The sequence below is a fragment of the Rhinoderma darwinii genome, chromosome 3, assembly GCF_050947455.1.
Source record: "Rhinoderma darwinii isolate aRhiDar2 chromosome 3, aRhiDar2.hap1, whole genome shotgun sequence".
Classification (NCBI taxonomy): Eukaryota; Metazoa; Chordata; class Amphibia; order Anura; family Rhinodermatidae; genus Rhinoderma; species Rhinoderma darwinii.
The window spans coordinates 131,818,966-131,831,884 of record NC_134689.1 but is presented as its reverse complement, the minus strand read 5'-3'; the positions used below and the strand labels follow the sequence as shown (position 1 = coordinate 131,831,884).

The window sequence follows — 12,919 nt, the reverse complement described above, 5'->3', positions numbered from 1 at the left end:
TGCAAACCATTAATCAGCCTAAAAAATAGGCCAGATTAGACGTTGCCAAACAACATCTATATAGGCCAGCCCAGTTCTGGAACAGCATTCTTTGGACAGATGAATCTAAGATCAACCTGTACCAGAATGATGGAAGGATGAAAGTATGGAGAAGGCTTGGAACAGCTCCTAATCCAAAGCACACCACATCCTCTGTAAAACACGGTGGAGGCAGTGTGATGGCATGGGCATGCATGGCTACCACAGGCACTGTGTCACTAGTGTTTGACGTTGTGACCTGAAGACAGAAGCAGCCAGATGAGTTCTGAGGTGTTCAGGGATATACTTTCTGCTCGGATTCAACCAAATGCAGCAAGGTTGATTGGACGTCGCTACATGGTACAGATGAACAATGACCCAAAACATACTGCGATAGCAACCCAGGAGTGTTTTTTAAGGCAAAGAATTGGAAAATTCTGCAATGGCCAAGTCAATCACCAGATCTCAACACGATCGAGCATGCGTTTCACTTGCTTAAGACCCACCAACAAGCAACAACTGAAGACAGCTGCAGTAAAGGCCCGGCAAAGCATCACAAAGGAGGAAACGCAGCGTTTGTCTGAAGTCTGCAACCCATGGACATCACCAGTCATTGCCTGCAAAGGATTCTCTACAAAGTATTAAAAAAAACAAAAAAAAAACATTTTATTTATGGTAATGTTAATTTGTCCAATTTAGTTTTGAGCCCCTGAAATGAGGCGGCTGTGTAGAAAAATGGTTGCAATTCCTAAACTTTTCACAGGATATTTTTGTTCAACCCCTTGAGTTAAACCTGAAAGTCTACACTTCAATTGCATCTCAGTTGTTTCATTTCAAATCCAATGTGGTGGCATGCAGAGCCCGAATCATGAAGATTGTGTCACTGTCCAAATAATTCTGGACCTAACTGTATGTCACAAAACCAGAGTCCAAGGCCCATTTACAACCTGACTTGGTTATGGATATCTCCACTTCACTCAACTAGCTATCCTTATCACTCAGTACTTTATCTCTGTGTTGGTTCATATACTTTCTGGATGACTGGTTCATACAGCTTTGTTTTTATCACCCTTGCCAGCAGCACAAGGAGATGGTCAGCTGGACAAAATAAGCACCTTGTACCTATTGTGTACTCCTCCGATTCCAAGTAGATTGTAAGCTCATATGAGCAGAGACCGCTTTCCTTTTTTGTTTTATTTTCATTTGTTTTGATTCCAATTGGGGCAATAACAGACAGTAATGTGACAAGTGCTTTGGAAATAGTTGGCACTGTATAAAGATTATTATTTATTATTAGTGTTATTATTTCAGATCATTAGATTTTTTCTTAGTTTATTTACAGCCGTATATGATCTTCAATAATACCATATTTTTTTTCTTTTTCTATATAGGGATGCATTGAAACTTCGATACTGTTTCGATGCCGTGCACCCTCAAACGGTTTGATACTGTTTCATGTATTTCAATACGAAGCTGTGCAAACGCCCAGTTTAGCAATGTAACACATGAATACAGGAGAGCTGGGCTCTAACGGTGGAGATGAGAGAAACCTCTCATCTCCGCTGCTATTCCCCAGAATGCTGCAATCAAAACTGAACGCAGCATTCAAGGGGTAAATGAGATGGAGGGATGCGCCTTGGATCGCGTCACAGGGAATCCCTGTTACGCAATTGAGGGACATACCATATATGGGCAGACAGCCCAGGGTCCTTTGAAGGACCCCAGGGCTGTCTTACCATATTTCCTGTTGTTGGGTCATACTTGGGTATGTCCTAACAACTGCCTTTGCACTATCCGTATATAGACATGTGCCAGTACATTAAGTTTAAAAATAAAGTAAAAACAAAGTAATGTTAAATTTTAAAAAAATACACACACCGTTTTTACAATAAACATTAAATAAGTCTTCATAAAATATACACTACCGTTCAAAAGTTTAGGGTCACTTAGAAATTTCCTTATTTTTGCAAGAAAAGCAGTTTTTTTCAATGAAGATAACATTAAATTAATCAGAATTACACTCTATACATTGTTAATGTGCTAAATGACTATTCTAGCTGCAAACGGCTGGTTTTTAATGCAATATCTACATAGGTGTATAGAGGCCCATTTCCATTAACCATCACTCCAGTGTTCTAATGGCACATTGTGTTTGCTAACGGTGTTAGAAGGCTAATGGATGATTAGAAAACCCTTGTGCAATTATGTTAGCACTGCTGTAAACAGTTTTGCTGTTTAGAGGAGCTATAAAACGGACCTTCCTTTGAGCTAATTGAGAATCTGGAGCATTACATTTGTGGGTTCGATTAAACTCTCAAAATGGCTAGAAAAAGAGAACTTTCATGTGAAACTCGACAGTCTATTCTTGTTCTTAGAAATGAAGGCTATTCCATGCGAGAAATTGCCAAGAAACTGAAGATTTCCTAAGATGTACTACTCCCTTCAGAGGACAGCACAAACAGGCTCTAACCAGAGTAGAAAGAGAAGTGGGAGGCCCCGCTGCACAACTGAGCAACAAGACAAGTACATTAGAGTCTCTAGTTTGAGAAATAGACGCCTCACAGGTCCTCAACTGCAGCTTCATTAAATAGTACCCGCAAAACACCAGTGTCAACGTCTATAGTGAAGAGGCGACTCCGGGATGCTGGCCTTCAGGGCAGAGTGGCAAAGAAAAAGCCATATCTGAGACTGGCTAATAAAAGGAAAAGATTAATATGGGCAAAAGCACACAGACATTGGACAGAGGAAGATTGGAAAAAAGTGTTATGGGCAGACGAATCAAAGTTTGAGGTGTTTGGATCACACAGAAGAACATTTGTGAGACGCAGAACAACTGAAAAGATGCTGGAAGAGTGCCTGACGCCATCTATCAAGCATGGTGGAGGTAATGTGATGGTCTGGGGTTGCTTTGGTGCTGGTAAAGTGGGAGATTTGTACAAGGTAAATGGGATTTTGAATAAGGAAGGCTGTCACTCCATTTTGCAACGCCATGCCATACCCTGTGGACAGCGCTTGATTGGAGCCAATTTCATCCTACAACAGGACAATGACCCAAAGCACACCTCCAAATTATGCAAGAACTATTTAGGGAAGAAGCAGGCAGCTGGTATTCTATCTGTAATGGAGTGGCCAGCGCAGTCACCAGATCTCAACCCCATAGAGCTGTTGTGGGAGCAGCTTGACCGTATGGTACGCAAGAAGTGCCCATCAAGCCAATCCAACTTGTGGGAGGGCCTTCTGGAAGCATGGGGTGAAATTTCTCCCGATTACCTCAGCAAATTAACAGCTAGAATGCCAAAGGTCTGCAATGCTGTAATTACTGCAAATGGAGCATTCTTTGACGAAAGCAAAGTTTGAAGGAGAAAATTATTATTTGAAATAAAAATCATTATTTCTAACCTTGTCAGTGTCTTGACTATATTTTCTAGTCATTTTGCAACATATTTGATAAATATAAGTGTGAGTTTTCATGGAAAACACAAAATTGTCTGGGTGACCCCAAACTTTTGAACGGTAGTGTACACATTCGGTATTGGCTCGGCCGTAATAACCTGCACAACTAATTGTTTGCGTCATGATATTTACGTTATAAAAAAATAACTTTTCTTGCACTTATTAATGTAAGGGACGAGGTGTGATTAATTTAACCTCCATGTGCCTCACATTAATAGTAATTAACCCCATCATGTACCTTACACATTAACCCAATGTTGTCAATTATGACTGGGAAGCATGATGGGGTTAATTACTATTTCTATATTGTATTCCACCTTGAGTCTACGTGTATAATTATTGGATTTAACCCGAGTTTATGGTGGGAGATGTAGACTGTTATCGCCTAATCCCGGCTAAAAGCTGCAGTAGTGTTGCTGCCAATGATACTGATGCCCAGACTTTAGACCATTTTTATTTATGGTTTTATTTTTTGTATTTTTTAGCCAAAGTCGGAAGCGGATTCAAAGAGAAGTCTTTCTTTAACTTTTTCCTATTTATTTTTTTTTCCCTTTTGCCACTTCTAGCTTTGGCTGAACATCCCCCCCCCCCTTAAAAAGAAAAAAAAAAAAAAAAAAAAAAAATTGTGATTTTTGCTTTCGGTCTCATATATGCATGCATAGAAGCTGTACTGTAGTACACAGAGGTCGTACTGAACTTTACAGTCTGTGTGCTGCTAAACTATGCTCCGTAAAATGCCATGTATACGGAGCTATTCTTCCCTAAGAATGATTCTTCTAGAGGAAAAAATTGTGCCATTTTCCATTGGATTAACTGATCTTTTCTTAGCTGTCAAATTGGTACGTAATCCACAGAAAAAGCCTCCATATGAAATCGGAGACCTACGGAGGTAATATAATAAGGGCCTATACAGAGTCGTAATTCGTCTGTGTTCCACGAGCCCTTAGGTAACATTAGGATCTTATCCTATTTGATAACCTATATGTCTAGTGTTCACCATGGAATTAGTCACGGACGCAGAATAAACGTGCTCTCATCAGACAGCCATAAGGTACTGTAAGCAGAACATGTTGAAAAACAAACTGGTCATCCTAAGTGTACAGTCCGTTACTGTATATCTTCGTTATCAAGACATTCTAAAGTGCAATATACATTTTTATTGTTTTCCGCATGTTTTGCTGCCTGGATAGACTTCTTTTTATTCATATAGTTCTTTTTACCTTTTTGTTTTTTCGCTTCCTCTCCTAAGGCCTCATGCACACGACCGTATTTTTTCCCACCCGTAAATACGGGTCCGGTGTCACACGTATTCGACCCGTTTTGCACCAGTATTTACGAACCCGTGCCCGTAAATATGGGTCCGTTGTCACCCGTATTCCACCCGTATTTACGGGCACGTTTTTGGCTGCAAAATAGCACTGCACTAATCGGCAGCTCCTTCTCTCTATCAGTGCAGGATAGAGAGAAGGGACAGCCCTTTCTGTAATAAAAGTTATAGAAATTCATACTTACCGGCCGTTGTCTTGGTGACGCGTCCCTCTCTTCACATCCAGCCCGACATCCCTGGATGACGTGGCAGTCCATGTGACCGCTGCAGCCTGTGATTGGCTGCAGCGGTCACATGGCCTGAAACGTCATCCAGGACGTCGGGCCGGATGTCGAGAGGGACGCGTCACCAAGGCAACGGGCGGGAGACCGGACTGGAGGAAGCCGGAAGTTCTCGGTAAGTATGAACGGCTTTTATTTTTATTTTTTACAGGTTTATTCTGATCGGTAGTCACTGTCCAGGGTGCTGAAAGAGTTACTGCCGATCAGTTAACTCTTTCAGCTCCCTGGACAGTGACTATTTACTGACGTCGCTTAGCAACGCTGCCGTAATGACGGGTACACACATGTAGCCACCCGTCATTACGAGAGCTCCATAGACTTCTATGGACTGTCCGTGCCGTTATTACGGCCTGAAATAGGACATGTTCTATCTTTTTCAACGGCACGGGCACCTTCCCGTGAGAAAACGGGAAGGCACCCGTCGCCATTAGAAGTCTATGAGCCCGTTATTACGGGTCGTAATTACGACCCGTAATAACGGGAGTTTTTACGGTCGTGTGCATGAGGCCTAAATCTGTAGATGTCCTGATCTCTCTGTATGTACCGGTACTTTGTTTTGTCTTTTAAGGTTTTCCTTTGTTTATATATAAAAAAAGAAATAAAAAAAATGTCGTAGGATATGTATCATTTTCCTTGTCTATGGTCTTTAGAGAGCCATCAAAATATATTTTTTAACAATTGAATAGTAATTGATCATATTATAAACCCTTTGATTTGTTTCAGACATTGTACATGAAAATCTAAAAATGGGATCCGATGGTGAAAGTGACCAAGCATCTGGGACCTCATCAGATGAAGTCCAGTCACCCACAGGCGTTTGCCTCAGAAATCGAATACACAGGAGGATCTCAATGGAGGTAATGTGTTACTTGGTGCAACTTCCTAATTACTTTCTATTAAAAATGATTTTTACTTTTTCCGATACATCTGGTTTGCATTCTGTATACAGAGCAGCTGTATGTAGCACTGAAACCTGTATCCGTCAGGTCAGCGGCACTGACAAGTTCAGTGACAGCCAGTCCGGTGTATCTGACATGCAGGGTCGAGAAGACTGATCACATCTAACCAGTGGGTCCTGCTGATCTGACAGATTCAGGTCTTAGCGCAAGATACAGTTGCTCTGTATACAGGATACAAAGCAGCTGTATCTGAAAAAATAAGAATAATTTTTAATAGAAAGTAATTCAAATTGCACCAATCACACCAATGGACTGTTTTATTAAAAAAAAAAAAAAAAAATCTTTCAAAGGTGTAAATAGCCTTTAAGTATTGCCACTAGAGAGAATACTACTTTCTACTGATAACTAGGTTGCCCATAACAATAATCCAAACAATGCAGAGAGAAGAGTTGAAGATCTAAGCATCTCCGCGACCAGAGGTAAGTAATATTGTGGGGAGTGGGAGATCATCCCATCCCATTTTGGACAAAAAAGGAACCTGCATGGGTTTGAGTTTAAGAAATAACTGTTGCAGTGCAGAGTATAGGGTAATATAATGCATTTAGTCTGTTCTAGCTGGAAGGCGTACAAGAGTTATGTTAAATGATATGTCTTACATCTAAAAACAAAGCCTCCAGGAGCAAAGTGGAAATGAGTCAGGAGTGCAGGCAGATGGGTGTACTACTTGTACGGATATAATTTACCTTATAGCGGGCGGAGTATAGAAAATGAAGTCGAAATATGATGGTTTGTTCATCCAGTGCCACATAGGCTTCATTTATGACACATCAGTTATATAATACTCCTATATTTGCATAGGAACGGCTTTTTTCAAAGATTTAGGTGTTTGAAATCCTCATCAATCGATAATGCTATACAGATGCCATTTATTTGGATGCCAAAATCTGGGCACCCAGTCATAAACAAGCGGATGGCCTTAATTATAGTAATGTCAGATGTTTTCAATACCTATTCTTGTAAACAATTTTAACCTAATAACCGAGATGACACCACCCAATCAGAGAGTGCAAGCTTTGATTAATTTGTTGCGACGGTGTCCTTTTAATGCTCAGGTGTCCTTATGTTCTCCCTCTTGGAGGGCCAAAATGTCCACCACACTTCAGAAAGTTAGGTGAAACTCCTATCTCCTATGTATTGTATTCTATATGTTTGCAGATATTTATACATTGATCAGCCATAACACTAAAACCACCTGGCTAATACTTTGTAGGTTCCCCATGTGCCACCAAAACAGCTCTGACCCATCAAGGCATGGACTTCTCAAGACCTGAAGGTGTCCTGTGTTACTTGGTACCAAGACATTCTCAGTAGATCCTAGAAGTTTAAGTTGTGAGTTGGGGCCTCCATGGATCAGACTTGGCCTTCAAATTCCCTAGACAAGTCAACACTTTGAAGTCTTTGTCATGTTCCTCAAACCATTCCTGAATAATTTTTAGTGTGGCAGGGTGTATTATCCCGCTGAAAGAGACCACTGCCATTAGGGAATACCGTTGCCATGAAGTAGTGTACTTGGTAGGCAACAATGTTAGGTAGGTGGTACGTGTCAAAGTAACCTCTACATGAATGCCGTGGCCCAGGATTTCTCGGTCTGCTTGCCTTCTTCCATTAGTGCATCCTGGTGCCGTCTCTCTCCCAGGTAAGCAATGCACACGCACCTGGCCGTCCACATGTTGTAAAAGAAAATGTGATTTATCAGACCAGACCACCTTCCATTTCCCCATGGTCCAGTTCTTATGTTTACTTGCTCATTGTAGGCGGTGGACATGGGTCAGCATGGGCACTCTGGCTGGTCTGCGGCTACGCAGCAACTTTCGATGCACTGTGTGTTCTAACACTTTTCTATCATAGCCAGCATTAACTTTTTCAGCAATATAGTTCTTCTGTGGGATCGGACCAGACGTGCTAGTTTTCGCTCTCCATGTGCCTCAGTGAGCCTTGGCCACATATGAACCTGTCGCTCATTCACCGTTTGTCTTTCCTTAGGCCACTTTTGGAAAATATTAACCAGTGCATACCAGGAACACTCCAGAAGACGTGATGTTTTGGAGATGTTCTTACCCAGTCATCTGGTCTTAACAATTTGGTGCTTGTGGAAGTCGTTCAGATCCTTACACCCGTCTATTTTGCCTGCTTTCAGCACATCAACTTCAAGAACGGAGTGCTTACTTGCTGTCTAATATATCCCACCCCTTGACAGGCGCCATTGTAACCAGATAATCAATGCTATTCACTTCATCTGTCAGTGGTTTTAATGTTCTGGCTGATCAGTGTATATTTATATTACATTTTTATTGATATTTAGAAGTTGTCTTCATAATGTTTTTTGACCTGTCCAAATTTATAGTTGATCATACTTTATTATAATTTTTCCCAGCACAAAGCTCATTGTAAGAGACTTTGATTCCTTGAATTATTTTATGCAAACCTCCGTTAACTAGGGGAAGAGACTGTAAAGCCTCTTTATGGCAGTTCTATGACAAGGCAGCTTCCATTTCTCATCCTCTATACTTCTTGTGCTTTTCATTTAAGACTTACATGGTTCCACAGAAGTTAGAAAGAAATTTACCACTGCTCCTGTTCAGATTTAAGATCCAAGATAAGTTTGTAGTTATGGAAAAGCTAAACACTTCTAATATGTTTTCTTTCAAACACAAATATGTTTTAGACCTGAATCTGGCTGTGTTGGACGCCATTGTTGAAAAAATGCTGCTCTCTACTGGATTTCTAGGAGTACTTCAAGTACCAATGTAACGAGTGATTTCCATTTATCTCTGTTGACAATCAATAATTGTAAGATTGAGCTTTTTGTTTCCTTAGAAACGGATATCAGCTCTGCAAATCAATAGCGACAAGACATGAGAGAGATTTCTGTAGCACACTTTAAGCCTGCAGACTGTGTAATCTGATGGCTACAGATTCTGTACTGTGATTTCATAGTACATGAAAATAAAGATCTCGTGTACTATAAAGATACTCTGGTTTGGCGCCATATTAGTGATCATAAATATCAATTTCTTAATATATTAATAGTCCATAATTATCGGAAACTCTAAAGGAGCTATCTGATAATGAGGTAGAGGTTATCCCACGTAATGGAGGACTGCAGATTGTATTCTGTTATGTTATCTGTATTCTGATAACCGGTCTTGCATGGCAAACATGGAACAGGAAATTCCTCAGTCCTGCAAGTTCTTTTTTACATGTATTATGCTTTCAATAATACTTAATTTTTAGAGGGATGGTTTAACCCGTTAGTGACCGCCAATACGCCTTTTAACGGCGGCCACTTACCGGCTTTATTCTGATGCATATGCCTTTTTATGGCACTGCATCAGGATAAAGTAAACAGAGCAGGGAGCTGTCAAATCTCCCCGCTCTCAGCTGCTAGAGGCAGCTGGGGGCGTCCCTGCTCTGCCGGGTGAGATCGATATTCGTATCGATCTCACCCGTTTAACCCTGCACAATAGCGAGCACCGCATCTGAGTGGTTTTGGAGAGAGGGAGGGAGCTCCCTCTCATCCCACCGACACCCGGCGATACGATCGCCGAGTGTCTGTGTCTCCAATGGCAGCCGGGGGCCAAATAAAGGCCCCCAGGTCTGCCTGGAGCGAATGACCTAGCAGATGCCTGTCCGTTTTAAACGGACAGGCAGTAATACTCTGCAATAGAAAAGTATTGCAGTGTATTATAATAGCGATCGGAGAATCGCATATTAAAGTCCCCTAATGGGATTAGTAAAAAAGTAAAAAAAAAAGTTTAATAAAGATAATTTAAAAAAAAATGTGAAAAAAAGAAAAACCCAGCTTTTCCCCTTACAAAATGCTTTACTATTAAAAAAATAAAGTAAAGAAAGTTACACATATTTGGTATCGCCGCGTCCGTAACGACCCCGACTATAAATGTATTACATTATTTAACCCGCATGGTGAACGCCGTAAAAAATGTACTAAAAAACTATGGATAAATTGCTGTTTTCTGTGAATCCTGACTTAAAAAAATGTGATCAAAAAGTCGCATCTACTCCAAAATGGTACCAATAAAAACTACAAGTCTTCCCGCAAAAAAAAAAGCCCTCATACAACCGCATCGGCGAAAAAATAGAAACGTTACGGCTCTTCAAATATGGAGACACAAAAACAAATAATTTTGAAAAAAAAGTGTTTTTACTGTGTAAAAGTAGTAAAACATACAAAAACTATACAAATTTGGTATCGTTGCAATCGTAACAACCCACTGAATAAAGTTATTGTGTTATTTAGATCACACGGTAAACGCCGTTGATTTAAGACGCGAAAAAGAGTGGCGAAATTTCAGGTTTTTTTCTATTCCCCCCCCCCCCCAAAAAAAAAGTTAATAAAAGTTAATCAATAAATAATATGTCCCCCAAAATGGTGCTATTGAAAAGTACAACTTGTCCCGCAAAAAACAAGACCTTATACAGCTATGTCGACTCAAAAGTAAAAAGGTTATAGCTCTTGGAATGAGACGATGGAAAAACGTAAAAAATGGCTTGGTCATTAAGGTTTAAAATAGGCTGGTCATTAAGGGGTTAAAGACACAGATATTTCCTCAAGCTGTAAAATATCTATTCATATGTGGTTGTCCCCTTTAATTTTGTCGATGCAGTTATTCGCTTGATGCATAATGTATTTTATCCTAAACTGAGCGCCAAACTTTCATGCTTTCTTTGGTTTTTTCAAACCATGATCGTGTGTGTGTGTGTGTGTATATATATCTATCTATTTATTTATCCTATCTATCTCTATCTATCGCTCAAACAGTTATGTGAGGCAATTTTGAATGAAGAAACACAAGGAGCCGGCATTATTAGAAAAATAACTTGGTCCAATGAAGCCGACTTCAAACTTTGAAGTCCTGTTAATAGGCACAACTGTGTTTTACTCAACAGAAAAACCCCTTGCAACAATTGAACAGTTGAATCAACCTGGGGTTACACTTTGGGGTTTCATATAAAGGGGTAATTGGACCTATCTTCTACAATACAACGGTTAGCTCAGACCTGTACCCTAACATGCTCCAAGAAAATGTAATACCACAATTGAAGTTGGAGCTTGAAAATGAAGACTTCTATTTTCTGCAAGATGGAGCCTCCTCACAATGCTTTAGTGGTGCGTAATTTTCTTGACTAAAAATGACCCGATAGGTAGACGAGGCCCGGTTGAACGGCCATCCCGATCACCAGAATTTACCACGATGGACTTTTTCTTTTGGGGAGTTATCAAAGAGAAGGTATATTCAAGAATACCACACATGGTTGATGACCTGATACGGTTCATAAAAGAAGCAAGAAATGATTGCCAATAAAGAACTTTGTGCCGAAGTGTAAAGCTAGAATACAGCAGTGTGTTAATAGTGAGGGCCGCCAATTTGAGCGTAAGAGATTGTACTTAATTGTTATATTATTCTACAAAATACTATTTAAACTGTATACCTACTTACGCACCCCTCTGTGTGTGTGTGTGTGTGTGTGTGTGTGTGTGTGTGTGTGTGTGTGTGTGTGTATGTATATATGTGTGTATATGTATGTATATATATATATATATACACACACACACACACACACACACACACACACACACACACACACACACACACACACACACACACACACACACACACTGTTCCAAATTATTATGCACATTGGATTGAAGTGTCATAAACATTTAATTATTAGTTTTTCAATGAAACTCATGGATGGTATTGTGTCTTAGGGCTCTTTGGATCATTGTAATCAATCTCAGACAGCTGTGATAGTTAGTTTGCCAGGTGTGCCCAATCAAATGAAAACTACTTAAGAAGGACGTTCCACATTATTAAGCAGGCCACAGATTTCAAGCAATATGGGAAAGAAAAGGATCTCTCTGCTGCCGAAAAGCGTGAAATAGTGCAATACCTTGGACAAGGTATGAAAACATTGGATATTTCAAGAAAAGTTAGGCGTGATCATCGTACTATGAAAAGATTTGTGGCTGATTCAGACCACAGACTGGTTCGTTCAGATAAAGGCATAATGAGGAAGGTTTCTGCCAGGCCAATTAATAGGATTAGGAGAGCAGCTGCTAAAATGCCATTGCAAAGCAGCAAACAGGTATTTGAAGCCGCTGGTGCCTCTGGAGTCCCGCGAACCTCAAGGTGTGGGATCCTCCAGAGGTTTGCAAGTGTGCATAAAGCTATTATTCGGCCACCCCTAAACAATGCTCACAAGCAGAAACGGTTGCATTTTCCAGCAGGACTTGGCACCTGCCCTCACTGCCAAATGTACCAGTACCTGGTTTAATAACCACAGTATCACTGTGCTTGATTGGCCAGCAAACTCGCCTAAAACACATAGAGAATCTATAGGGTATTGTCAAGAGGAAGATGAGACACCAGACCCAACAATGCAGACGAGCTGAAGGCTATCAAAGCAACCTGGGCTTCCATAACACCTCAGCAGTGCCACAGGCTGATCGCCTCCATGCCACGCGGCATTAATGCAGTAATTAATGAAAAAGGATCCCCGGCCAAGTTTTGAGGGCATATACTGTACATTCTTTTCAGTAGGCCAACATTTCGGTTTTAAAAATTGTGTGTGTATGTATATATATATATATATATATATATATATATATATATATATATATATATATATATATATATATATTGTGTGTCAGTGAGCCATTCATCCTTGAAGCTGGCAGCATTGCCTGCCTGAAGTAAGGATAAACTCAAGAGGCCACTGATTTGAAATGATGGTATAGGGATCTGCACTTGAGTGTAAATCAGTACCACTTAGCCTGTTGGCCATTACATGAATTATTGATATGACGTCCTCTGCCCTGATAGAGCCGTAGGTTCTGTTATGTTGAGCAGGCAAACATG

The 12,919-nt window shown here is 40.4% G+C and overlaps 1 protein-coding gene across 1 annotated transcript in view; it reads left to right on the top strand.

Annotated features, from left to right (window-relative positions):
- Nucleotides 1-12,919, top strand: part of CDK17 (cyclin dependent kinase 17) — a 209,563-nt gene that overhangs the window by 156,544 nt on the left and 40,100 nt on the right. The window contains exon 4 of the mRNA XM_075856764.1: nucleotides 5,803-5,936. Within this exon, the coding sequence (XP_075712879.1) occupies nucleotides 5,803-5,936 (134 nt within the window). The remainder of the gene's footprint in view (nucleotides 1-5,802; nucleotides 5,937-12,919) is intronic.